Source organism: Prorops nasuta, unplaced genomic scaffold, assembly GCF_024137725.1.
Source record: "Prorops nasuta isolate Cenicafe-Biocafe unplaced genomic scaffold, Cenicafe_Pnas_1.2 PNAS00003, whole genome shotgun sequence".
NCBI lineage: Eukaryota > Metazoa > Arthropoda > Insecta > Hymenoptera > Bethylidae > Prorops > Prorops nasuta.
In genome coordinates, this window is record NW_027116800.1 from 4603500 (window position 1) to 4631484 (window position 27985).

The following is a 27985-nucleotide window of genomic DNA, read 5'->3' on the forward strand; positions in this document are numbered from 1 at the left end:
AAAGACCCTAAATATTCTTCTGTGTTTGTGGTGAAAGAACTTTAACGCTGTCAAGAAAGATTATATGTAATGCTTGGGTGAAAGTTTCTGATTGCAGATAATTTGTTTATCGGGTAAGTGCAGTTTTTCGGTATAATTCTTCTTTGTATATAATTTGCGATAGGTGGAATGTAATAAATGGCAAATAAAGAAGGACGCACAGATAATGTTTGAGAAATTCAGTGGTTTGGTAAGAGCGTTTATTAATTACGATTTATTTAGGGTTGTATAATTTGTATAGGCTATAAGCAATATATTGGTAAGCTTATACTACACTAGTCAAGTGAAATGTCAAACTTGAGCACAATCATAACACAAGAGGCACAAACACAAGAGTGTACGCGTATTCTCAGTAGTCACAGAAGTCTGGGGCTTTTGGGAAAGTAATTTCTCGACCAATCTGGCAGGCTGTACTACTTGGGAAAAGATGAATATAGTAACAGAATAATTAGTTAATTATTTGTGTTTGATAGAAGATTCGTTGTTGAACTGTTAAAATTCTTACGATGGCGAACAAATAAAATTCAGTAATTCTGGTACAAGCAGGGTTGTCACAGTGAATTTCAGTGAATTTTAGTGTCTATATGTGTAATAGAGCCTTCTCACAGCTGATCTGCTGCGCTTTGACAGATGAAATTGCGAGATATTTGCTAATTATTAGAATTATTTAAAGTTTTTCGTCGAATAAATTATGTCGATCGTATATAATATCAAACAATATTATTTGAATGAAAATTTTATGCTATTCTTATACTCTTGGCTATAATTTATAGTGAACTTTTTTGTAAAAACCATTCGCGATTGATGCGCTGTAACAGATAAAATTACGAATAAGTCGTGGTTTAACATAATATTTTGCAGATTCTCATTGAGGATCTATCCATGTATTGTTAAATGAAATATTCTAACAATGTTTATTTAAATTTTTCTAAATATACGATTTTTAACGATTTTGTAGACTGCATATTGCTACTACTATATGCAAGTGTGTTATAGTGAATTTAACAAAGATGTAAGCATATTTAAAGCTGATATGCTTTGATAGCCTTTAATTATATACTAAAAGGATAAATTAAAGATAGTAAATGATTTTGTATAATTTCTTTAATGTTGTATTTTCAGGATGGCAAGTCAGGACTGTTTACTGCGCATAGACAAGGAATCGGCAGAATCAGCAAAATCATCAAATCCTGAATCCCTTAGAGATCTTTGCTTTAATTTGATCTGTCAGAATCTTGACACTATTTCAGAAGTTGACAGTAGTGGACACCGCACACTTAAAAAAGGCATTGTTTTTCCTAGTGAGATTTGTGAGAAAATAATTGAGCATGCTCAACGTACTAAGGCAGCAAACTTTAATGACTCATTTTTTTCTATCTTTAAAAATGCATTCACTACTAAGCTAAAAAGAATTAAGATAGTTGACAGCAGTCTCACAGATCAGTCAATAGAAACTTTGACCAGTCACCAACTTACTCAACTAGAATTGGTAGATTGTCCAAAAATCACAGAGAAGTCTATTGAATATATCAATGCAAAGTCTGAGAATTTACAAATTATGGCTTTTCGTGGTGATACCCCAATTCTTCCCAGTAAGTATTTCAATGGATTTCCTTTATATCTTTTATTTTCTATAATAATTGTAACATCAAAAATGTTAAGTTATATATTTGGATGTTATTTCAGACACTGCACCCTTTGATATTTATTATAAACGAGGGTACATTTTCAAAGCATTAAAACTCAAACGACTTGCTTTAGAGCATTTAGATTTACAGAGGCCATCACATGAATATTTAAATCTTTTAGCAGGGATGCCAAAATTAACTCATTTGGATCTTTCCAGTTGTAGTAGTATAGACAGTTTTCATTTTTATAGTCTTCTTCCAAATTTAACAGCTTTAAATTTATACAACGTACGTATTAATCACATTGCTGTAGAATTTGTGGAAAACATTTGTCACTTGAAAAAATTAATGTGAGTAAACTAGGACCTCATTTGAAAACTTTAATTATGCTCCTCAAATAGAAATTACTAACATTTTTTATTCTATATTTTAGACACCTGGATATTTCACAATCTAATATTAAAAATGGAAAATTTGAGAATCCTAATATAATTTTGGATGAATTAGTTAGAGGATTACCTAAGCTTATTTCTTTAGATATTAGTGGTACAAATCTAGCAGGAAGAGGTGTAGCTGAAAAACTTACTGCTAATGATACTGAATTATGCGATATACCAGGCTTAGCATCTAGAGTCAAGAATCCTTTAAATTTTTTGGGTTTATATGGAACAGTTCATGGAGCTTGCAAAAGGCACGATATTCCTGCTAGAGTGGTAAGTACATATATGATATTACTATGGATGAATTAAATTATTTCTTTGTTGGTTTTTGTATAATGAATAATGTTTTATAGATATCAGGAGATGCTAATGAAGATCAGATGTTAATAGCTGCTCATGTGTGTATGAATAACAAGCAGGAGCTTTTACAAAAAATTTTAAGTGATCTCTATCATATATTTAGATATCAAACTTGTAATAAAATGGATCAAGCATTACCTATTGTTCTGGAAGCAATGGAAAAGCATCCAAAGCAAAAGCACATACAAGTTTCTGGGAGTGCGACGTTATTTTACATAATTAAAACGAAAGATGAAAACAAATTCGTAGCTAGTATGAAAAGAAGAATTATTGGAACACTTTTAAATGGCATGACAGCATTTAAGGATGAAGAATCCATGATGCGCAATGGTTGCTTGGCATTGTGTCAGTTTCACATACCGAGAGACGTTGTTAGTATTGTTTTATTTATTTTATTTTGTTTTCTCTTCAGTCTTCCCTTTTTCAAAGTAACATTCAGTTATACTAATTGGATCTATCTTAGATGTGGAACTACGAGGCTGTTGTAAAAATTCTGTTACACTCAGTAAAGTATTCGGAGCCAGAGGGTTTTGTGCAGAGAATTGGAATTTATTTATTAAATTCCATGGCGTGCCAAGTGGAGGGAAAGGAAAAACGTTTATTAGGTGATTTGGGCTGTGTAACAACCATGCTAGATTTAGTAACATACAGGTTGGAATCTGGTATATTTGACGACGTTCTTGAAGTTGCATGGTCAACTATGTGGAATATAACTGATGAGACGCCAATAAATTGCGAGCGCTTTCTAGCTGAAAAAGGAATGGACCTGTTTTTACAATGTGTCCAGGTGAGGAGGCAGCAATATAATAGATTCTGTTACATAATACCATAAAAATACATTTTAATGAATTTGACTTTCGTAGCAATATCCTCGAAAGGAAGAGTTGATGAGGAATATGATGGGATTACTGGGGAATGTAGCGGAAGTCGATTATTTAAGAAAGCATTTGATGGAAGACCGGTATATTGCGGTTTTTGCTAGTTTGCTTAACTCAAAAAGTGATGGTATTGAAGTGTCGTACAATGCAGCTGGGATTCTTGCTCATATAGCGTCAGATGGTGCTAAAGCATGGACCGTTGAATCGCAAGACCGAGATGAGATACTTGTACGCATGGTCATCGCGATCAAACGTTGGGATTTGTTTTCTCAACGTAATATCAATTATCGATCGTTTTTACCTTTATTAAGATTGCTAGATGTCTATCATACTCCTGCGTGTCGATATTGGGCTGCGTGGGCTCTTGCCAATTTGACGAATGTCTATCGTAAATATAATCCTTTACGCCCGTATTAATTTTATACAATTAAACTTGCTTTTCTAATTGTAATGGGAATTTTCTCTTTTTTCTTTACAGCAACCAAATACTGCGAATTAGTTGAAAAGGAAGGTGGCTTAGAAAAATTACAAAATCTGCTGTGCCATCCAGGACCGATCCCTTCAGTTAAGGAATTGGCTCAGATGGTAATAAAAAATTGTTATCAATATAAATACTAATGAAAATAGTAGAGGTTTCGCATCGTTAGATTTCAAAGATTGTACCAGATCTTACTTGTGTTTGAAAGACTTCAAACGATTAGTAGAAACTTTAGAATAATGGATAAAAAAGCGAGATGAGTTCGTTAAGGGGGAAACACATGTGCAAGCTTAAAAAATTGCATTATTTTTTTTTTTTTCATAAATGGCTAGAGTAAGTCTTCAACATTATATGTCCAAAGCTTTGAAGTAAAATTAAACAAATCTAAGAAGTTATAGCCTTAAAGGTGTCGTGCTGCGCAAGTAGTACTAATGCTGCGGGCGCACAAGTAGGTGTGAGAGAATAAAACTGTAGACCCCTTTCTTTCAAAACGTACTTTTCTGAATTGGCGTAAGCTTTCATGTAAAAACTATTCAACTGATCTTGATGAAATTTTCGACAGTGCTTTATAATATTATTACCTTCTGTGTGAACCTACGTGTTTTTACATATTCATAAACAAAAACTATTTTTATGCAATAAAAATTAAGAAAAACGGGATCAAAATTAACAGTATTTATTTAAAGGGGTATAACTTTTCTAAATTTAAAGAGTTTTCAAATATCGAAGGTTCAAATAGAAACTGTAGATGTAAATTACAAATTTATGTGTTGTTTTGTAATTTCAGATAATAATTGTAATATCAGTAAATTACGCAGTTTTGAGAAACGGGTGTTGCGGCGGCATAAAGATGCACGAAAAAGTCGGGCATTTAAAAAAAAATGCGGGGGAATGGGTTTTAGATAAAGATATAAACAATTGTATATATTAATTTCGAATATCAAGAATTGAATTTTCTATATAAACAAAGAAATTGAAAATCATCCATTTTTGAAGCTTCTACATGTATTTCCTCCCTTAAACAAATGTAATTCATTTATAATTTATTAGCGGACGTATGGAATTTTTGTTATATCTTTTACGATCCTCAACGAATACCTGCTGATACTGTTAACTAAATTATCTCAAGTAATTTGTAGTGTACACAAATTAAAGTGATAAAAATGCTAAACACATTACGTATAAGACTTTCAGCAGTGCAATTTGATTTTGCAAGAAAACTAAGCTTTTCAAATGTTATGTACTACATGAAGTGTACTTTGTTCATTTTGATCATTTATTAAATTATCCTTTTTCTTTTTCAAAATGATAATTTTAATAATTAACGATGAGCAGCAGTTAACCGATTTATCTATTACTAATTTCTGGGCCATTCAGTTAGCTTTAGCTTTATCAGTGTTAAGACGTGTCATATAATGCCTTCTGATATTTAAATATTTTATTATGCACGATATTTTCTTCTTTTTAATAATGTTTCCGAAAAACATTATTAAACAATAAGTTAAATATCGTATATACACTGCAGGCCAAAAGTTTAGGACCACCTGACAAAATTGTCAGAATGACATGCTCTTCTTTATGTGCGAGTGGTTTAGCAGCCCTAGGAGTTAAAAGAAATTTAAGAGTACCGTTGGAAAGCTTATAAAATTCCGCATCCAACCATAATGATTTGATCTAAAAAAATCCAGTAGTTGCCCATATTATAGAATAGAGATATCATACAATTTTTTATGTCTTTTTATATATGGATACTCAATTTCAATGACTTGCACCAGGTATAGTAATAGTCTTACAATGTTGAAACTTAAGTATGTGAAAGCTTGAATCTTAAGCTTTCATTTAAGACCAAAAACATATATAAATTGTTATTTGGTCCGCAGTTATTTGACAATTAGTCGGGCAGTGTGCGACCAGCATTTTGCCCGGAAAACATCTGCTCGCCAAGCTCTAAGAACAAATGCAGGTCGGTATAAGTTATGGGTGCCAAATGGGTACCACTTTTAATTTTTTTTATTTTTATTATTAACAATACTACGTGTTCCAATTCAATCAATAAAAGTATAAATATGTTAATTGTATTTAAACTTTCATTGATTTATTTGAAACCGTAGAATAGTTGTTAATCAAATGAAAGAAAAGTTAAACGTGGTTCCCCCTTTTTGCACCCATAATTTATACAGACCTGAATTTACTTCAAGAGCTCAGTGAGCAGACGTTTTACGGGAAAAATGCTGGCCGAACACTGCTTCATTAATTATGTAATAATTGCGGACCTAATAAGAATTTATAAACGTTTTTGGACTTGCATGAAAGCTAAAGATTCAAGCTTTCACCTACTTGAATTTCAAATGCCTCAGACAATTATTATGAGCGGTGCAAAGAATTGAAAATTGATATCAATAATTAAAGAGACGTCGAAAATGTTGTCATGTTCCTCTCCTTGAATACAGACACCCTTTAGATTTTCTTAGGTCAAATTAATGCAGTAGGATGCGGAATTTAATAAGCTTCACGACGATATCCTTAAATTTGTTCTACCTTTTAGGGTTGCCAAACTACACGCACTTAAAGGAGAGCCTGTCTTTTTCACAATTTTACCAAGTGGTCCTAAACTTTTGGCCTGCAGTGTATATGTTTCTTCTAAAGTAGTTTTATACATGGATTAAAATTTATTTTTGCCAACACAGAAATCGTAGAGAATGATTAATTCTAAGAAGTAAACATTCATATTTGTTAATGTTGCCAATATTTTCTGGGTTTCATAACAATATGTTTAGGATAAGAGTCTGCATAAATTGTTGTACAGGTTGCTAAATATATATCAATAATATTAAAAAGATTTATAAAAGTTTTTTTGTAAATATGGTAGTGATGATAAGAAAAGTATAATAACTTTTTTGAAACTATGTGAGGAGCTCAATTTTTCGTGCATGGTTTGAGTGCGGAAGCATTACTTTTATACACTCTTTCCAAAAGCGTGCGTAAAAATGGTGCTTCCGGACGCAAGCCATGCACGAAAAATCGAGTTCTTCGTATAGTGTTTTTATAATTATATATGCAAAACGTGCGAGAAGGGTTTTTTAACTTTTGTCACTGCTGTACTCTACACACGTTAAACAAACATGCTTCTTGCACTAGTTGCAAATTGTACTATTTTAATATTCCTAATATTTTACAAACTATACAAAAATTCATTTAGGTATAAATTCGTTAGGCCGATAGCATACAAAATTATTTATATAACTCGTTAAATATAAACAATATCAAAAATAGTCTACAGTCATTTTTTATGAATAAGATAATAAGTAATAAAAACTAATGATCTTTTTAATATTATTAATATTTGCCGAGCTTTATAACAATTTATTCAGAATCTTGTCCTAAACATATCTTTATAAAATTCTGAAAATATTGGTAATATTAAAAAATTATATAAATATTTTCTTCTCTCAGAGTCTACACTTTTGCCTAGGGTTTCCAGGTTAGTACGAATTAATTTCAATCTCCATATAAAACTGTTAATAGTAACCTGTAGTTAAAACAATCGTAGATTTTGCTTAAACTCGCATCATCAATGAAGATAAAGAGAAGTGGATGAAGTTGTATTAGAGTATGTACCTTGTTGTAAATACGAGAATTAGTTTGTATAAATGGAACGTTAAGACTATATTTTTGTTTTTATAAAGTATAATTACTTATGCATATCGCTCACTGACTGTAACCACGGCACAACAGAAATTTCAAATATTTAAATATAAATAAATTTAAAATGAGAAATTATATTTACATAACATTAGACCAAACAAAGAATTAATATTATGCGATTGATTGTAGTAGTTTTGTTGGTATCTCCATTAGTTTTTATGAAGATAATACATTTTAGTTTTTATGCTGCAAAAAAGCCTATAAAATCAATATGTGCCACTACTACTTTTACTAAAAATAAGTAATTATCAAAAGTACTATTTCTGTAATTTTGGCATATGTTTGCCAACACTGAATTAAAGAATGTAAAACTAAAAATACTTTTTTAGAGATAGATACTTTGAGACTATTACAAAAATATCTATAAAACTTCTTGATAGTACTATTGCTTAATAATTCTAAATACATCAAGACATCGTGCCTCTCAGCTATTCGATGAAAATCATTATAAGCCTTATCTACTTGTACTTCGTTAAATGAAACTAATGCTTTTTCTCAGCGCGACATCTTTATTTCTTAATATATTCACTATTTTATGCTGGTCTTCGTCGTGAGTCATTTTGCACAATAAAATTTATTTATATTACCTTTTCTTAATTCTGAAAGCAAATACATCTTTAAATGTATTATGTTTATTTCATTAATATTTTTAATCCCAGACAGTAATACCTTATAAATGTGTAACTTTATTATGGCGCTCTAGATTTTTTAGTAATTGTACTAGCGTTACATAGTGTGACGACACATATGGACACGAGTGTAACAAACGCGTAATGTTTTTAAATAACAATTTTGACGTTTATGTTTTCATTTTTGTGCAACAGATTACAATATATTTGTAAGCAATAGAATTAATATTCTAATATGCAGCAGCTTACAAAAATACTGCAAGTATAAATTTGTTTTTTATAGGGTTGTGCCAGTGTTTGCAATACTTGCAGTAAAGCTTCTTGCAATTTCCAAATTTTTCAATGCAAAAGTGATACAATCGCTAACCAGCAGAAATTAAGAGATATATTTAGGGAAAAATTATTTAATGGTAGAATATCTGAGGTAAAATTGTTGCACTGGTTTAATTAAAGTTTATCTATTTTTGAGTTTTGCCTTTATTACAGCCGGTGAGCGATATACAGGGTTTCCCGAAATTTTTGTTGTACGGGACATGCCGTTATTAATTGTATTTAGATAAAAAAAACTCATATATATTTTTATTATCGCTAAAAATATGTCAAATAGCTATATTAGCTTGACTTTGAATAGGGGCTGGTGATGAAAAACTTGTAACGGTCACGTACAACTTTTTTCACTGGATATGTATAATTTTTATTGCATATTCTTATAGCCATTCTCAGAAGCTTAGCAAACAGCTATTTCCAGTTTTTTGTTTCACGTGGTTGTTTACGAGACATTTTCACTTGAAAATATATGTAGGTGGCAACTATTCGTGTACACGCGTAGCTGTCACGTGCGCTTTAGAGTTTCCAGAACATCTTTTTTTAAGAGAATTTTTAATTTTGATAATTTTTTTTCTTTTCTTCTATAAATTGTATTATTGTTTATTTTTTTAAATAAATATGTTTGTGATAATTAATTTTTTTTTATTTTTTGGTTTGAGCTGTTCTTTATATAGTACAAACTTTTTGGCAATCCTCGCATATTACTTCCAACAAATTTACAACTATAAGCAATTTCAAGTCGAAATCACATAAACGACTAGATGAAATGAAAAAATGAATATAGATTATATAAGTTCATGACATAAGTTACAGTTATATACAATCAAAAATAAGAGATAATTTTTAATAAAAGCTTTTTTAGTAGCAAAATGTACATACAGTCTATAGCATCAGACTGCCTATAGAAATCCATCAGATTACGATATTTTCTGTTCCCGCCATAGTGGGCAATCTCGCCTATACATTATGCAGTGCTGAAACTTCGTATATACTATCGATAGATTTTATGCACATTCTGTAGGAGTTTTGCATGTTAGAAAATAGCCATCAACGGACGGTCATTGTAAAGATAAATTAATTATTTCTCTTTTTCGTATTTATTTTGTTATACAAATAATTTATGATACACTATAGGTTAAAACGTCAGCAAATTTTACGATTTTGAGAAAAAAAAACGCATTTAAATCTTTTTAACATCTAATAGCTAATATTTTATATAACTCAGATTTAATATATTCTGATAGAGTTGAGAGAACTCGATTGACCACCGTTTTTGTACCTGCAGGACTTTTACAGAATCTCTATAAAATCTGTTGACAGATTGTAGGAAGTCTCTGCACTGTAGAATCTGTGAGTCAGACTCCCCGCCCTAGTAGAAACAGAAAAAGTCAAGATCTGATTCAGAAGTTGCTTACAGATATTGCTACTAAGGTTACGGTGACCTGCTATGTCATTCAACTTGGTCTTGGGGTCAAACAAATTTAGCCACCTGATAGGTTTTTAAAAATACTAACAATATGTTTGAATTCATTTTTTACTAAATGCAATGAATAAAATAGTCTGTGTAACATAGATTTCGAGAAACTCTGTATATATACTATTGCTTATATTATGTCGAGATAAAAGATCTGATCTTTTTGGTTTTTAAAAGAAGAAAATTGTATTGAATTTTTGTTTGAAGTTTATACTAAATAATATTGTATTAAAACGATTCAAACTGTATTTTCCATCAAACATAATGCATGCTAAATAAATACAGCAATTGTTATTAATATTAGAATTGTATAAATTTTGTAAGATCTATGCCCTTTCCAATAATTAAATTTACATTCCCGTTAAACCTTATTATTATTAAAACTAATGATTATACTATTAAAATAAGACAAAAAGTTTTAATACAAAAATAATTTTAAATTTAGTATAAGTATTACAAGAATTTCAAAGTATTCTTCTTTTCGGGTATAATAATTTCGGTAAAATTTATGGCTCTGCTCCAATTTCTAGTTCTGCAGTTATAGCTAAAAGGTTCAATCATTCAACCTATAAAACTGAAGCTAGATTTTAATGGTATTGTTCCGTTGGATAGAGGTATGAAGTACCTGAAGGTTTGCCCCCATCACATGCTCTTGGTCTTCTTTCCGAGCTGGGGCGTCTTACGCAAAACACCCGGTATACACATGAATACATGTCTTATTGTGCATTCAGAATACTATGAAAGAAACTAAACTAAATAGCTTTGAGCAGTAAAAGTATGCGAGCAGGAAGGAGAAAAAAATTTATCTGTGACTGGAGTGGATATGAATGGGCTTAATTGGCTACCCTGTCGAATACATAAAAAATTATTTTTTGTTTCCATCCACGTTTCGTGGTATTCTAGGTACACTGTTCAAACTTCAAAACTGAATCATGTACAGGTATAGTTTCTGCTTCCCTATACTATCTTTAGTTGAGTTCGGAATTAAACTCTTTTCACTCCGACGGAGCTTTCCCTAGAATTCCCTATTCACTCCGTCTAGTAATTCTGTGTCCGGGAGCAAGTTAGAGAGTGAAATCACCACCCTTATTTACGCTCCGATCTCGTAGTCTTAGGTCTTAGCTCTATTGTATTTTTTTTTCGTGACGACGGAAATAGTCATCAGAGAATAAGTTTTGCATATTCAAATAACGGAGTTCAGCTGAAGTAAAAATGTCTGAACTTACTGTTCGCTTTAATGATATTCATACTACCAACATTGTGTAAAAACTCATTGTACATACAAGGCATTAATAAATCAACATAAAAACTCTCATCAAATCTCATCAATCAACTACCATCTTGATTCCAATCACATATGTATAGTGATACGAACGGTATTCTGAATTTACAAAATTTTCAACAAACCTCTTTATCTAAAGAGGGCAAAATCGTGAGTCTACGTCCCGAACGAACCAAGAGGGATAAAGAAGATCTAACCAAACAGCCTTATTCAGGACGTAACATTAACAATATCAGTGTTATATCCGTACCCGTAATACTAATACCCCGAAGGATGATGCTGTGTAACCTCAGTATTACTTTGCCGACATTTAACTTAACCTACGTCAATTCGTTATTAGCCTTTTCTAAACCTTATTCTCATGATTTTTAATTCTTAATTAAAAATATCCTGCCGCATATGATTCATCGTATATTTCTTCCAAGCTATCTGCACCAATCTAGGTAAGTTGGTAAAGCAGATATTATATCAGTAGCTTTACGATTTTAATATAACGATATTAATTGAAATATTCTACAAATTAAACTAAATAAGCTTTAATTATTATTACTGATCCTAATCCTTGTTGAAAAGTTTATTTCCATTTTTCACTACATTGCTTGTCTAATATCTAAGAAAAATAAATTTTGAATTTTTTCATAGATTTTTTTTACTTTAATTTATAGAAAGAAATGTTAGAAATTGGTCTGAGGGTCGTAAGAGGCCCTGACTGGAAATGGGGTAACCAGGATGGAGGAGATGGTCATGCTGGAACAGTCGTTGAAATTGGCAAACCTCCTCCAGGAAGCTCTGCTGTCAGTCCTATTCCTGTGGATAAGACTCCTGACAAGACTGCAATCGTTCAATGGGATCAAGGCTCTAGAAGCAATTATAGAATAGGTTACCAAGGTGCTTTTGATTTAAGAGTATTTGACAATGCAGCTACCTGTGTCAAACATGCAAATATTATTTGTGATGGATGTAAAAGACATGGAATCATGGGATTCAGATGGAAATGTACAATATGCTTTGATTATGACTTGTGCACTCAATGTTATATGGCTGATGAGCATGATTTGACTCATCCGTTCCAAAGATTTATGACTAATAATTCTGTTGGGTAAATAATTAATTTCAGCTGATTGATAGAAAATAAAGTGCTAATTAATTATTTTTTTACTAGAGTGCATTTGAGTCCAAGAGAAGGATGTACTAAAATAGAGCTAAAGGGTATATTTATTGGGGCGAAAGTCATTCGCGGACCAGACTGGGAGTGGGGAAATCAAGATGGAGGGAGAGGTAAAATAAGAAAAAGAAAATTTCTTTCATGTTACACAGTTATGTTGAATTCAAATTTTTTTAGGACAAACTGGGAGAGTAATGGATATTCGTGGCTGGGATAATGATAGTGGTCGCTCTGTTGCAACAGTTACATGGGGTACAGGAAGTACAAATGTTTATCGTTTAGGTTACAAAGGATGCGTTGATCTGCTCTATGTGGAAGATACCAGTAACGGAACATACTACAAAGACCATCTTCCTCTCTTAGGCCGACCATATCCATTAATTTCAGATTCTGAAAACAATAGTACACCATTAGTGAGCACTGGCTCAGTGTCCATCTCTAGTCCAGGTCATATTACTTTTAACATTAACGACAAGGTAAAGGTATTGCTAGAAGTCGACACTCTCAAAGAAATGCAAGAAGGTCATGGTGGTTGGAATCCACGTATGGCTGACTACATAGGAAAAGTACGAAATGTAGTTTGAAATTTCTATTAAAAAAATGTTTTCAATTAATTCTTCATTTTTTCAATTGCTTTGAGCAGATCGGAATAGTACATCGCATAACTGATAAAGGTGACGTAAGAGTAGAGTATGAAGGATGCAATAATAGATGGACATTTCATCCAGGTGCTCTGACCAAAGTAACCACTGAGCCAAAATTTTCTCTTAATGATATTGTGAAGGTGAAAACCGATTTAGCTGCGGTAAAACTTTATCAACGGGGACACGGTGAATGGATAGACGTAATGAAAACCGTACGTATAATTACAAAACTTATATCAAAGTTACTTATAGACTAGATTACTTATTTGTTTAACATTTTCATAACAGGCATTAGGTAAAACGGGTAAAATAATTAAAATATACCCCGATGGAGATTTACGAGTAACTTTGGACTGCCATACTTGGACGTTCAATCCTCTCAGTGTTACTTTGGTTTCTGATGCAGAAGCTAAACGATTATATGAATCTAGTAGGGATAGAGATGCTTTAGGTATGTTATTTGATATTATGAACTGTTTTAAAAGCAAAGTAAGACTTTATCGCTCAAACACGTTTAGCAGAAAACACGGATAGTGAGGTAGAAAAATTATTGCGGGATGCTGCAAGAGGTGACGCAGGAATACCTGCTATACGGGAATTTTTAAAAAAATATCCTGGAAGGGTGGACGCTCAAGGCGGTGGACCGGGTGGGGGCAAAAAGACCTGTTTACAAGTTGCTGCACATCAAGGTCACCGAGAACTTTGTATTCTACTCTTGGATGCCGGAGCATCTTTAAGAATAGTTGATGAGGATGGCGACACGCCATTGCATTATGCAGCTTTTGGGTAAACCTGTATTATTTTGTTAGAAAGAAAAAGAAAAGTGGTATGCAAAAATCTCTATTATATTCATTTTCCTGTGTAGGAATCAACCAGAAATAATGGAGCTTTTACTATCAAGAGGAGCGGCGATTAACGCTGTTAACAATGGTAAATGCAGTGCGTTGCACGTTGCAGTTAACAAACAGCACTTTCAGTGTGTTCGAACTTTGTTACGACACAACAGTGATGTTAATTTACAAGACTCTTACGGAGATACAGCATTGCACGATGCAATTGGAAAAGACGCAATAGATATTATAGATTCACTCTGCGCTTGTGACAGAGTAGACTTTACGTTGCGTAACAAGCGAGGCTTCAATGTACTTCACCATGCAGCTCTAAAGGGAAATGCTCAGTACGTCTATCTATTTTACACATTTTTCAAAATAAGCAGATGTTTACGGCGATAATAAACAATGAAATAAATTAATTATTTTATTGACAGTGCAACCGAACGAATTGTAGCGAGGGCACAATATCTGGTTGATGTGAAGAAGGAAGATGGTTTTGCAGCTTTACATTTAGCAGCATTGAACGGTCATAAGGAAGTAGCCGCTATCCTTATGTCACAAACCGGAGGCCGTGCAGAGATTGACTTACGAAATAAACGCCGACAAACACCTCTACACTTGGCCACTTCGCAAGGACATTGGGCTCTTGTTGAGCTCTTGGTACACCACAATGCGGACGTAGCAACAATTGACGAAGACGGGGATACACTGCTACATGTAGCAATAATCAAAAGTCCTAATCATCAAACGACAATTTCTATACCTGAATGCGGTCGGGATTCGCCATTGATATACGCGGTAAATATTAGCGCTGTCTCTCTATATATTTAAACGTAAAAAATTATTAATGGGATTAGATGATTATCTCAATCTGATTTTTACCCTAGATATGGCAAAGATTGGCAAAACAAGGTGCAAAGACTGAACTAGCATTAGCTTGCTTTCTAGTGAGTGTAGACAGGAGCTGTGCTTTGCTCGATCAAAAAAATTCAAAAAACAAAACACCATTGGACCTACTGCATGGACCGCAAGCTGCCTTACATACCGAATTATTGCAGTCCTATCAATATCAAAGTCATCGTACATTGTTAGAGTAGGTATTACTTTCTCTCTCTTCGATTTACATGTACAAGTGTGATTCTGTTTCAAGTCGTACAAGCTTATAGACCATTTGAGTCTTTAATTTATCTATTATGTTATTGCAATCTTATTGGAGGCAGTTATAAAAATCCTAATCTTAAAATGGAGTCTAGCTCAATGTGAGATATAAAATCGTCCTTTTCGTGGTGTAGCGTGATATAGGTTTTGCTGAGAAAGTACTGAGTGAATTTAGCTAAAATGTAACTGAATCAATTCAACGAAGTATATCTTGATGTCTATTGTAATCTATGAATAACTAGACATACTCGGCCGTATGATTATAAATTATTAGTTTACCCGTATCTTAACTAAAATTTAATCCATTTACAGGATAGAAAACGGTTCATCATCCAATTGTTCGGCACCTTTGATTTGTCGAATGAAGGAACGAGAAAAATCATGTGAAGCGAAGAAACGTAGTCAGGGTAATGTCGAAATCGAATGCAGAGGGTGTTCAGGGAAAATATCGGATAAAACAGATGAAAATAAACCAGAATCTAGCGTTAAAATCGTAATAAACTGTACCCGCTGTGGACATAATATTGCTAAACCAATAGAGGTCTCTAAGTCAAATGAGGATGATATTGTAGAAGAGGGGAAGAAAGAAAAAAAAACAGATAAGGATCAGGAAAAGGAGAAGGAATTGGAAAGGTTACGTTATTTGGAAACTAGAATAGCTGATCTTGAAGAAGCAAATATGTGTAGCATTTGTATGGAACGTAGACGTAATGTTGCTTTTCTGTGTGGACATGGGGCCTGCGAACATTGTGCAGCACCTTTAAAAACTTGTCACATGTGTCGTAAGCAAATTACCAAAAAGATCAATTTATATTAAACAGGAACTTGTGTATTTATACGCCAGTATTGTAATTAATTTTCAAAAAATGTGGGAAACCTTTTATACTGTTTTTTTGTCTTCTCTTTTTTTAACTAAAAGTATACTGCAAAATTTAACTTGATCTTGGCGTAAAACATTATATTCAATTTTAATTAGTATTCTCTCCTTCTCTTTGTACGCCATGGCTGTTCAATTATTTCCAATACGAAAATTTCAAATAGAAGATATATTTTTATCATTTCTAAGTAAAAAGTGTTTCAGAATTAAAAGACCATTATTTCGAAGCTTTCCGTTTGTTCCTAAATATTTCTAGCGGTGTTTAGCCAATAGTAAATTTTGAATTAAGAAATTTAAAACTACGTGTGAGAGATTTGACCCGGTATGGCTTCCAAAAAAATGAAGTCATAAAGGTTAAGGAGAGAAAGATAGGAGTAAGACTGAGCATCCAAAGTGGCATACGCAGATGGGATAATTCAAAATTTTAAAGGAACAAGGTTCTGAAATCGTAATGTACGATAGTGCTAAGGGTACTGTGATAATAAAAGGATAAATAGGAGCTAGTCCTAACTCCTAGGCTCCTAGCTTCGATGAACGAGAAGGTCGAGAAGGTGAACTGGCACGACTCGCAAGCTTAAATACGTTCTAAACAAAATCTGACTAGCGAGAAACACTCGCGAGGCGGCCATCTGGCGGCGCTGTGCCAAAGTGGGGAGTACGGAAGAGAGACAGAGAGTGCACCGGAGCGAGGCGGCCCGAGAATTCCGGACCGCTCACAGCAACACACCTCCGATACTCCGATCCCGAACACTACGAAAGATGTTTTTAATTGAAAGCTAGATTAAAGAATAATCCATTAGCCTTATTTGAAAAACAGTGATACAATTTGAAATGTTTCGATTCGCTATAATTGAGCGCCCACCCAGTATAATATATAAGAATTGCCAAAACTTTATACGCGTTTTACGCACGTAATGATGACCGGTAATATTTGATTGATCATGTGTAGTACCAATTATGTGCCATATATATAGCTAATGTTAGGATTTACGCAAAGATCATATTTACATGAATACAAGAAACTGGGAATTTAATGTTAGATCTGTTTTGTTGCCTAAACTTTTTGCATTTTTCATTAAAAGTGTACATATCATGTGATATATAATATTACAGTTTTAGTGAAAAGTACATAGGAGACAACAAAAACAACTATATTGATTAAGTATTTTGATATACTATTTATTTATTATCTGAATACTATTTCCTGTATTCATGTAAATATACACGCAGTAATTTTATCGCAAAATCTTTCTCGAAAAATTGTCGGCATTTCGTCATCTCTATCCCGTCCAATCATATCCTGTTAGCGAAATACTTTGCGACTTAACATCGTGTGTTTCGAACAAAATACGGAAATGTCATCATACGTAATCTCTCCACGAGTGATGGTTAACATATCGAAAGTATAACTTTTTATCAAAAAACATTTTATATATCAAACTCCTGATTACAAATCTGACCTGAAGCATTGCATTTATTTCCCTAATTTTAGAAGCTGTAAAAATACAACAAAACATCACAAAAACGATATTAGAAAATATACGAGTAGTATTGTGATTAGAACATCACTTGCTGCCAGCTGGTGTACGATTTTTAATATATATATTAATATAATAATTACTATTAATAATTGGCATTCTTTTATTTGCCGAAAACGAGTCAAAAGATTTTTAAATACGAAAACAATTTTGAATATCCTAACGAGATTAAAATTTCGTAATAATAGTGGATTGTATTGTCTTAAGTCTTTACTGTAAAAATTAGAATGATCATGGAATAATTTTAACACGTCAATGAATTTCTACACTTGTACGTAATTTACGAGATTATATAAATAAATGAATTTCAAGTAAACATTTTCATTCAATATTTTTCTTTGCTTCCGCTGTATCTCATCAAAAAACATCATCGTCAATAATGTGACTTGCAAAAATACTAATATAAAAAAAACGATCAGCTTCTGTGATTATTGCAGACAATAAACAACAATAACAATAACAAACGTACAACACATAATGTCACATTCAAACCAAATTGAGATGGGCATTGTCTTAGCTTAGCAAGCGATCTTATTTATTTTGGTACTTGATAAGATTCGATAATTGTATGTTACAATATTGAGCCAGTTTTGCAAAACTGTAGCAGTAGTAATGATAATAATATAATAATAGTAATATTTTCCTAAATAACCTAACGCAATATAGTATTATTAAGTGATACAGGGTTATTTAATACCTAATAAAATTAACAAATTGCAGTATTATAGCCATGGAGCAGGATCACCTAGATTTCTTCAAAGTCGTTTAACCTTTCAATCTTCTATTTTTTATTGATCCTTACCTGGAGCCGATTTAGTCGGTGATCCATACGTAGGGCAACTCTTTGTATAAGATTCGAACTACCAATTTCAGTAAGTTTTTTTGTTTACTAATATTTATTTCCATTTTCAAGAATTGATATGAACTCCCATTATGTTACGAAGCAGATGGTCTACTTTGCAATACGCTTTAGCTTAGAACAATATTTCCACATAGAGAAATAGAACTGTGTCGCAAGGTACACTATCAAGTCTTGAAGGATACAAAAAAATAATAACTGAAAACAAATACTTGAAATACTGTGTACTTCGATTTCTTGTGATTTCTAGATTTTTCGGAACCGTTGATGAAAAAAGAATTTCCATTTCTTCAGGCTATTACAAAAAACAATATGAATAATAATGAACTCTGCGTTCAATGACTATCTTCCCCGATGAAAGATCAAATGTCTCACCTTTCACAAAATTTTACTCTTACCGTATCGTATTAAAATTTCAACGCGTATCAATGTTAATAATATGGTGAATCACGGAGAAGCTGTCGCCATGAATTGAACTTGAGAAATGCATCGTCGGTTAACTGCATAATCATTACATTTCCCCCCTTCAAGAAAATATCGATATTCCTGTTAAGAGGGGTTTCGGTCTAAAAATGCTATCTATGTCGCAACGCACTTTTCTTGCACTGATTCATCCGGAATAAGTATTATCAATTACAATATATTCCTGAGCACAATATTTCGAAGTTTCATGAATGCTTCAGCGGCTGATGATACAATTATTCCAACCACAATGCACAAATTTTAATACATATTCAAAAAATTATTTTTATGTAACTTAAATTTTATTCCTAACAACGATAACGAATTAATATATACATATATTTGTAATGTTTTCTCTCATTTCCGTTCTTTTGTAATTCATTAACTACAAATCGATCAAAATAAAATTGACATGTTGAGATAAGGGGAGTAGGAATGAAGAAAACTGACGATAAGCAACAATAAAAACTTATTGCAAGATAAAAAAGGACGACTTATCGGAATAAATCAGTGCTCAAAAAGTGAGCTGCATAATTACGTAAGAGGGCAGGTTTCGCAGGCGACTGTAGTATACAAGTTCAAGGGAAGTTGTACAAAGTTTAAGCTACAACTGGTTCGGGGCTACAAGGCTGGAGTTCCGTTTCGGTCTGTGGCTCAGCAGCGTTCGTGCTGTTAGCACTAGTAGATGTTGAGGTGCCCGAGTCGTGGTTTGGACCGGGATCGGGTGTCACGGCTGCCCACTGTGTTGTGTAAGGCGCGGCTCTTGCTTGTCGTCTCGCTTTCCTCTTGGCACGTCTCTGTTCCATCACAAGACGCAAACGTCGCATCTTCCCCTTTGTCGCCTCATTCTCTTTCGATAACTCTTCTATCAAGGAAATTAAAACCCATGAAAAACCTTAATTTATGTAATAAAATGAGGCTCAATTTATATCAAGGCAACATAGAGGAACCATTTTGACTTTTTATTTTCTCCGTTATGAGATCTTGCCCATACAAGGACAAAAGCTCCTCTATGCCTCTTTTGGTGTAGCTAAAGCTTCACATTTTAATTTGTAATTTGCATATACCGGATACGTACCAGTTGTACAGCCTGACGTGGAAGAAGAGTCATGAGGTCCCGAAAGATTTGACGAGCTCTCCGCAGCATTATCCGCAGATGCCAGAGAAACTTGGCGATTGTTTGCATGCCTGTGATGGTGTCTATAGTGGCCCGCTGTTGCAGCAGGCGTGGCGCAGAGGAGGTCGTTCAATATATGTATAATAGTGCTAATGTCTCGTTTAGGGCGACCGTGACGATCTTGAAGAGCTGGATTCAAGGTACCGCTGAATGTACCAGAATACACTCCCTTTCCGTGATGGTGCATGCTTTCTATTATTGCTCCTTGTCTACGCCTGGCATTTTCCTAAAAGTCCAATTACGGAAATTAAAACGCTTCTTCCAAAAAGCAATATGAAAATTTTTTTAACTATTAATATGCAAGATTGCACGATAGAAATGTAGCATTTTGTCGTTCATTAAATCCTGATAAGTGACGAAAACTAATTAACAAAGAAATAGAGAAAGAAACTGCTGCTATTTCAAGCTTTGACCTCTGACTTTAATTGTATTTACCCGAAACGTACATCTATCAGGATATCAACAAGCGAGCCTAAGACTATTGAATAATTGGTACACTGGGGGAACTGGCATCGGTAATAATGTATACCTCTGCGAGGTCGACCCGCGAGGTGAGTACCTCAGAGGATAGCTGTTTAAGCTTCTGCGTGAGATTGCGGGAGGCTTCGGCCAGTGCTCTGGTGTCTAGGGTAGGCGTTTTGCTTTGGTCTATCAACGAAGTTCCGGGACTCCCATGGGAAGTGGAGTCCCCATCAATGCTTTTGCCCATATCCCCGGAAGTCTGCTGCTGGTAATGGTGGGCAGAACAGAACTTCTTTCTAGGCGAAAGGTTGTCATAGGACGATGTGGATTCTAAGCTGACGGAAGAGGTAGATTGTTGCTGATCAGCAGAGTTCGGCGCATCAGGTGTGTTTGGTTGCTTATTTCTCGAGCGATGATGATGATGGTGGCGGTGGTAATGATGATAGTAATGATGGTGATGCGATAACGGTGGATAAGGCGCACCAGCTGTCGGTGAATTTCCCGCCGATCCAGGGCTGTCTGGACCACCGTTGGAAGATCCAGGAGTGGATTGAGCTTGCTGGGATTGGCAAAAGGGGGAGTGCGGAGGACTGGTAGGGGAATGAGTGGAGGAGATCGGTGACGATGAGGGGGTGGTCGACGATTCATTGCCGCAGACTGGACTCGCGCTTGTCGTCGTTGTGGTTGCTGTAGTTAAATTTGTACCACAACTGGCTACCGCTTGGAACGCCGACGCCATTGTATTGTACAGGGATGTTTTCAATGCTCGCATGTTGCGCTTTTGCAGTTTCCTGAAGGCGCTGTTCACTGTGCGAGATAAGACTGTTGGCTGTCTGCTTTGCAGGCTCGATAAGACGTGATTCGACGTCACTCCGTTGCTGTTTGTTGTATTTGTGCCACCGACACCATTGCTAGTGTTGGTCGTGGCAGTGTTGCTGCTATTGTTGCCGTTACTACTGCCATTTCCAGCAAGGTTTAAGGAGGACGTTGAGCTTCCACCGGTGTTACTGTGCGTTTGACTAGTGCCAGGAGAGGCTGGCGTTACCGTGGAAAGTTGCAGCTGTATCAACATCATGTGGTCTCCCAGTCTCATCGTCAGGTTCAATGGCGCCTTCCCGGACAAGAAATCATTCACCTGCGAGTCGTTCAAGCTCTCCAGTGCTTGCATCACGCTTTGCTCCGGACGTTGTGCCTGTAAAACACCCAAACATTATGTAATCATTCCATACTTAATTGTTGGATTTATTAATCATATTTGAACATATAATAGAGCGTTGTTAGGATTAATTCAAAAGTATAATAAAACAGAATTGTTTTGAAGGAAGGAGTGAGGAGGTAAGAAGGCGTTTATCGTCGATGAGAAATGATTCGATTAGGTTGTGACCACACGGTCGTATAGAGGAGGAGATGGAAACGGGAGAAGACCTGCACGGAACGGAGGAAACCTCGCGGTACCGAGGCTCAAGAGTGAAGAGTCCCCCGGTGCCACAGCTAGGCATCCCTTTCGATACACCTAACGGACTTCCTTTCCATCACGGTCATCGCCTATTCTGTAATTCGATTTGCCTTGCTTCATCCTCGCTTCCAGTTTTTCTTTTCAATTTTATCTTTATATTGGTCCTATAGTATACCTCCCCCTCCCCCCTCCCTATCAATTCTATCCCTCCACATTCGAGCATACTATCGGCTCGTTCAATATCAAAACAGAAATAATTTATATCCACAATGCCTCGATGATAGATACCACCATATCAACAAAGAAGTCTCACCTCACTTAACCTTGGAGTGTGAAATACAGTATTTATCAGTCATTCCTGCGATACCAATGATACCGTAATGCGTATATTTCTTTCATTGCTGATTTCTCATGTAGTGGTATCAATATTTTCGCAATTCTATAAGGAATCGAGTGGCATTGCAACACATATTGCTCTCGATTCGATCATTGGAATTAATATTTCATAAGTTTAAGGTGGATAATGGAGAAGAGGCGTCAGGTGCGAGGAGGATGAAGCATCGGCTTTGACCGAGAAACCAAGTGACCCGACGATACTCTCGATGCAAAGGTAACGGCGTTTGTGTGTCCAGACTGCGAGGAAGCTCGGCCAGATCCTCCTCTTCTACCACAGTCATCTCCCCTCTCCCATCCGTCGTGGTGAAACGGTTCCAGGGTAAACCCGGATACACCAGAAGGATGATTCGCTAGCGTCTTTGTCTTGATTACGCAATGACTGGACTCACGGGTGCCCGGCTTCGTCGAGTAATGATTGTTCGCCGCGGTGGTAAAAGGGCCATTTCTATGCTAATTGGCGTACGCGGTCTCCAAACTTACCAATAATCCGGTCTCTACGCTGGGCAGTAGGGTGAGACGGCTGCCATCTTGCAATCGATTCTCCTCCAAAGTCCCCTCTCGCAATTGCCTAAAAACACAAAACACCAATCGTCAATATTGACATTATTAATACCCCGAAACGCTGCTGTATCCAATAACCGCTCTTGGACTACTATTATTATTGTTATTATCCTAAAGAAACTCTAAGATTTTCTTCACTAGCAAAAGAAATCTTTTTAAGAAGCGAGTTGCTGGAACGCATAAAAACACTAAAGATAAGGCGTTGGGTAAAGTTTGAAACTAGAGTCAGCAGCTGCGGTAGGATTTACAGTATCTGATGACGCTTGACGAATCGTTTCATCAGCTTTCGAGAAGACCGTTAATCGCCGTTCTCGAGTGAACATTGTTATACATCGGGAGGTTTCTATATTTTTGATTTTCCACTTTTTTAGACCCTAGACGAGTTAATGTTCAACGTTGAGGTTGAGTAAACACTGATAATAATTGTACTATTGTACACTGTCGTGCAAAAGTTGAGATAAGGCGGCCACTTGAATTTGTATCATTCATAAAGCAATACGCAATGCTATTTTTAGATGAGAGAGTACGAGTCTTTGATCACTCATTCTCTCTCTCTCTCTCTCTCTCTCTCTCTCTCTTGAGATTTTAAAAATAAATATCAAAACAAAAGGAGAGCAAGCTTGAAGAAGAGGAGAGAAAAAGAATCAAAGGGAGTCCAGCCCTTGACACGGAGTATCCACCATATTGGGAATAGCGGACCGGAACGAACCGCTACTTTTCTTACTGTTCCCATCAAAACCGGAAAACCTAAGGGATAATCGATGGAGTTTTTGAGAAAAACTGGTCACCGTCAAAGTTTAACGCTCTAGTTTCAACCAAAAATTCAACTCTATTATCCGTGCATTCAATGATACCTCCTTTCTTTCTCTCGTGTGGTAAGCTAGATTATTTTTGCAATTTTTCAGACTTCTATTCACCAATAATACGTATTTTGTTGTTCAATAGAAAATAAATGTAGCGTGTTTAAGTACAGCTTTAGAGACACGAAATATCAAATGTTTACCATGGAGGGCTCGGAGGGATTGATAAGACAAATGCGGCTGATTACAAATTCGGAATAGAGATAAGCGTTAAAAGCTAAAAAGAGAGGGGAGAAGGCAAGAGCGAAAAAACTTGATATACAAAGCGTTCCGCCAGCTGAGCATTAATTTCCTGCCAAATATATATATATATATATATATATATATACATATATGTAAATAAATATCAGTGAAACACAGAGAAGAGCCTTCGAGTCGCAACACTCTCACGGAACCTATTCGTGTATTGGTGTGAAATTGAACGGCGTTGTTTGCTGTTTACTACGTATTTTCAGGTGAACGATAATGGCTTGATTGTAGCAGCTTGAAAATAAGTAGCTTTGTTTCAGCTTACAGGTGCTCGACTGCTAAAACTTCTGGTATACAGATAGCTTACAATTAGCGACATTCGTATTTGAGAGAAGAATTTATTGCACAAGTCCCTTCTTTAGAAAGAATGCGTGAGAAGATAATTAAACTGTAAGAGTTTCAGACGAGAAATTCAAAGACAGAACAGTATAAGTTAAAACTATGGAGGAGTTTGTGTGTGTGTGGATAAAAGCAAAAATTCATATATTCATCGTTTTCTGCTTACCCAGGCGATTACCGCGAAGAGTTTGATTTTTTCAGGTGCAGCGACATACGTTCGTCGAACATTGAAAATCAGAATATCGTGCGTAGTTGGAGATGACCTTCCGTGCGTCCCTTGCAAACAAAATCCGACCACGTGCACGCATGAGCATCGTGCCGTGTCAGCCCACATGCATCGTTAACTCATATATATATATATATATATATATATACTATATATATACTATATCCGTACATATGATAAATGACACGTGCATGTATACGTGTGAATGTAACGAATACAACCTTTTATTCTGTGCGTCAGGCGCAAATTCAACGAAAAACTCGACAATCAGAGAAGTGGAAGGCTTGCTGTGGCACAAAGCATGATTCAGTACTGGTTTCTCCTAATACGGCTGTATTCCTATAATCCTTATTAAGCGAACCGAAGCGACACTTCAGTCCTGAGAAACGTGAAACGAGCTTGGGCTCCTTCGTCATTCCAAATACTCGCTCGGACTTTGAGCGAAGCTGCCAGGGACACTCCCCTCCTCCTACACTATCTATGTTTACGTTATAGAGGAAGCTTGTTTGGAAGCTATTAGAATTTCTTTAGTTTCATATATATATATATATATATATATACGTGCAATACGGAGAAATTTAAGAATTATCGTTTGTTTGGTTTTCTTACGAAGTTTTTGTTGGACAGGGTTCATCGATGGGTTGGCTTAAAAGTAAAGAAAAGGGGGAAAGAGAGGGAGAGAATAATACCAAGTGCGAGAGAGGTATCGAAAGAATAAAACGGCATCCTCCGGGCCATCGTCGAGCCGCGAGTGTCGTGCTGTGGAGTGTAAAAGGCGATACGCATGCGTGGAAATGAGTGACTTCAACACGAGTGCAGTTGAGCTCTCTGGCGCACATATACACGCCCACACAACGTGTACACACGTGTGCATAGGCCAGACAGGCTTTTGCCCCCTGAGGCACGCGTTCTCGTACCGTTGGTACGCCGTATGGCCGCCGGCTACTCACCAAATTCACCAAACTGCCAGCCAAACTATACAAGGACTAGCTAAGCAAATGCATATCTGCCGAGGGACATCCATTGTTCCACCACGCTCTCTTCTCTCTTTCTCACATGCATTTATCTATTTCCATACAAAGAAAGTAAAAACGTTTAAAAAAAATAGTCGACCAATCCAGCGAGGTCTGCCAAGCAAACAAGCAACGTTGCTTTTGCAATGTAAGGCGTTTTTCACAATTGGAGACAGCTTTCAGCTCTTTCTTTAAGGAGAAACATCTGCGGGGAATCGAAGATAGTTTTATTAATGAAAATTGTGGTGGGGAAGAAGATAAAGTAGATAGGACAGAAATGCATCGACAGAGAGCACCGGCTACTACCTGCTGGGCCTCAAACTGGCCCAAAGGACACAAAGAAACGATCTGGGTCCGACCTGGCAAGAGCCACGTCTTCACGGGAATTACGAGTCGAGCTCTCAGGGTACACAAGACGAAAAAAAGGGCAGCTCCCTGTCGCACACCGAATAACTGCTCTCTCTCTCTCTCTCTCTCTCTCTCTCTCTACTCTTTCTCTTTTATTCTCGATCTTGCTCGGTGTCAGCCGTTTATTCTCTCTCCCTATCTCTCTCTCCTCTTTCTCAGAGTCCCCCCACCCTTCTCGACCGTAAGGATAGCCCTGCATCGCTTTTACCCACTTTTATTTCTTTCCCAGTCTCTCTGTCACTATTCCACTTTATAGGAACGCGATGCGATTTCCCAAGATCTTTTACATACTACGACTTTATATCTATATATAATCATACTCTCCGTAGACTATCCACCATGTTTCCCATCGCGTGGTCTCATCCAAGGAGGATCCACCGTCTGTGCAGCCCCCACGACGCCCACGATCATCTCTCTCTCTTCACAGAAGAAAATGCAACATACAACTATGATCTTGAACGCTCACCTCAGCGAGCACCACTCTTCTCTGGACTCTCCCTTTACGTATGCAGGAATGAACGGGACGGGGCGAGGTCCAGCATCGTTTCGAGGCAGGGACGCCGCCACGCATATCGAATAAATAAAGATGCGGAATGCGGAGATAGCTTTAAAGCCCCCACGCTGACGTGGATATAGCTCGTGATAATATTCCCTCTTTTTCGAAAGAGGGTGCGCGTGTATACGTGTATATGAAGGAAAGAAAGAAAGAGAGAGAGAGAAAAAGGGAGGGAGAAAGATAGATAATTTGCAGCTGTTCATAGATTTACTCACCTTTCGCGATAGAGTAAACAAATGCGCTCCTTGGCGACCTTGAGTCTCTTCGAGATGATCTTCTTGAGGTTTTCTACGGTGTCGGAACGCTCGACAGTAAGATCGAATTGTCCACCGGTGGTCGGAGTGATGTTTACGGTTATCAGGTCGGGTTCGAGGAGAGTTGAAACGGCGCCGCAGCCACACCCCGTCGACGAAGAGGTCAGGGCAGAGGCCACGGGTATCGGGGAAGCAGGACTCATCCTCGGCGGCTGTGCACGATACTCGTTTTCCATGCTGGTAGTAACACCAGCACTATTACCGTTGCCAGTTAATGGCGCCGCCGCCACCGCAGTCGTTTTGCTCGGGAAAGTCGTCGTAGACCCCGAGGAATCTTCGGCGTCCCGGTGCACCTTCTGTTCCTGATTTTCACTTCCAAGCGCCGTCACGTCCGACGGCAACTCTGTGCTGTCGTCCATCGCACTAACACGTCCAACGGCAACCGTGACTCTCCTCCGCGTCCCACCTTACACACTTGGTACGCCTATGCACATGCGGCCGCACCTGCACCTGTCCACCAGCGTCCTAAAGCCGACGCTGCACGTCCCGGGCGTCGGGCACAATTCGCTAATTTACTCAATTTCCTTCGGGAACGCGCACGCCACGAGTTCACTCACAGATCTGCCCAGTAGTCAGTTGCTTACGGCTTACGCACACACCGATTGGACGAGTGGCTGACTAAGAAACAGTCAAAGCGAGCGAGAGAGAAAGAGAGAGAGAGAGAGAGAGAGGAAGCAGATACGGAAAAAGGAGGAATATTCAGGCCACGATTTATACGGGATCGTCGTTAACGATAGGCGGATGCTTTCGATCGATATCGTAAAAATATTACCACTACTACTTTTCTAATCTATATATGCACAAATTAACCATAATGTACTGGGAGTCTCCCTTTCTCGACGTGGATGTGATTCCTTATTCCGGTATGCTCTTATTCTTTGCTCATTCACATATGCGCACGGGCGTTAAAACTCTTTCCACTAGCAATGCTATTAGCAAATAGCAATCTAAAAAACTAAACGTTTACCGAAGTTTCCAAACTCTGCTCAATGCTGTGCTCTTCGACGGATACGAGCTACGACCTGGCTGGCTGGCAGACGGGCAGACCCAGGAACAAACGAACAGTCCTCTCCTCAGAAACAAGAGTTCCGAGAATCACCGAAGAACGCCGACAGTCAAAGAAACATGGCCGACACTCGACAAATCTATCTCTCTCTCACCATTAGTCCATTCCTCGCCCATTCCTCAGTTT

General features: G+C 36.5%; 3 protein-coding genes across 5 annotated transcripts; 2 read left to right on the forward strand and 1 right to left on the reverse strand.

Annotated features, from left to right (window-relative positions):
• Window positions 1-234: 234 nt before the first annotated feature.
• Window positions 235-10235, forward strand: LOC136785760 (protein zer-1 homolog). Its single transcript, XM_066747011.1, has 9 exons — window positions 235-1051; window positions 1162-1631; window positions 1726-2017; window positions 2101-2380; window positions 2461-2838; window positions 2931-3254; window positions 3331-3733; window positions 3824-3959; window positions 4530-10235. Coding segments are annotated over exons 1-9 (2370 nt in total). The 5' UTR covers window positions 235-1049; the 3' UTR covers window positions 4615-10235.
• A 261-nt stretch (window positions 10236-10496) lies between these two features.
• mib2 (mind bomb 2) lies at window positions 10497-15921 on the forward strand. 2 transcript variants are annotated; one of them, XM_066747789.1, is made up of 11 exons: window positions 10497-11683; window positions 11906-12339; window positions 12403-12518; window positions 12583-12971; window positions 13049-13261; window positions 13338-13500; window positions 13568-13835; window positions 13915-14226; window positions 14317-14680; window positions 14770-14975; window positions 15353-15921. In XM_066747789.1, exons 2-11 carry the CDS (start codon window positions 11912-11914, stop codon window positions 15855-15857), a joined length of 2964 nt encoding a protein of 987 aa, XP_066603886.1. In that variant the 5' UTR covers window positions 10497-11683; window positions 11906-11911; the 3' UTR covers window positions 15858-15921. The 2 variants fall into 2 exon arrangements, with proteins under 2 accessions (XP_066603886.1, XP_066603887.1); XM_066747790.1 differs by having other exon boundaries at window positions 10498-11683; window positions 13571-13835.
• A 140-nt stretch (window positions 15922-16061) lies between these two features.
• On the reverse strand, window positions 16062-27973 carry stx (stuxnet). Of its 2 annotated transcripts, none has more exons than XM_066747792.1 (5): window positions 26695-27973; window positions 22748-22835; window positions 20513-21607; window positions 19855-20179; window positions 16062-19641 (listed from the first exon to the last, which is right to left on the reverse strand). In XM_066747792.1, exons 1-5 carry the CDS (start codon window positions 27150-27152, stop codon window positions 19376-19378), a joined length of 2232 nt encoding a protein of 743 aa, XP_066603889.1. In that variant the 5' UTR covers window positions 27153-27973; the 3' UTR covers window positions 16062-19375. The 2 variants fall into 2 exon arrangements, with proteins under 2 accessions (XP_066603889.1, XP_066603888.1); XM_066747791.1 differs by having other exon boundaries at window positions 20483-21607.
• Window positions 27974-27985: the final 12 nt, after the last annotated feature.

What these genes read in the sequence shown, in the direction of transcription:
- LOC136785760 (XM_066747011.1), top strand. An exon ending in TGTCACTTGAAAAAATTAAT is followed by an intron (nt 2,018 to 2,100) that starts GTGAGTAAACTA and finishes TCTATATTTTAG; the next exon opens with ACACCTGGATATTTCACAAT. An exon ending in TGTTTTTACAATGTGTCCAG is followed by an intron (nt 3,255 to 3,330) that starts GTGAGGAGGCAG and finishes TGACTTTCGTAG; the next exon opens with CAATATCCTCGAAAGGAAGA.
- stx (XM_066747791.1), bottom strand. Translation starts at nt 27,152, where the DNA reads ATGGACGACAGCACAGAGTTGCCGTCGGACGTGACGGCGCTTGGAAGT. An exon ending in CGCGGGTCGACCTCGCAGAG is followed by an intron (nt 20,180 to 20,482) that starts GTATACATTATT and finishes TTGGACTTTTAG; the next exon opens with GAAAATGCCAGGCGTAGACA. An exon ending in CACGTCAGGCTGTACAACTG is followed by an intron (nt 19,642 to 19,854) that starts GTACGTATCCGG and finishes TTTCCTTGATAG; the next exon opens with AAGAGTTATCGAAAGAGAAT.
- mib2 (XM_066747789.1), top strand. Translation starts at nt 11,912, where the DNA reads ATGTTAGAAATTGGTCTGAGGGTCGTAAGAGGCCCTGACTGGAAATGG. An exon ending in TGGCTGACTACATAGGAAAA is followed by an intron (nt 12,972 to 13,048) that starts GTACGAAATGTA and finishes TGCTTTGAGCAG; the next exon opens with ATCGGAATAGTACATCGCAT. An exon ending in ATTCGCCATTGATATACGCG is followed by an intron (nt 14,681 to 14,769) that starts GTAAATATTAGC and finishes TTTTTACCCTAG; the next exon opens with ATATGGCAAAGATTGGCAAA.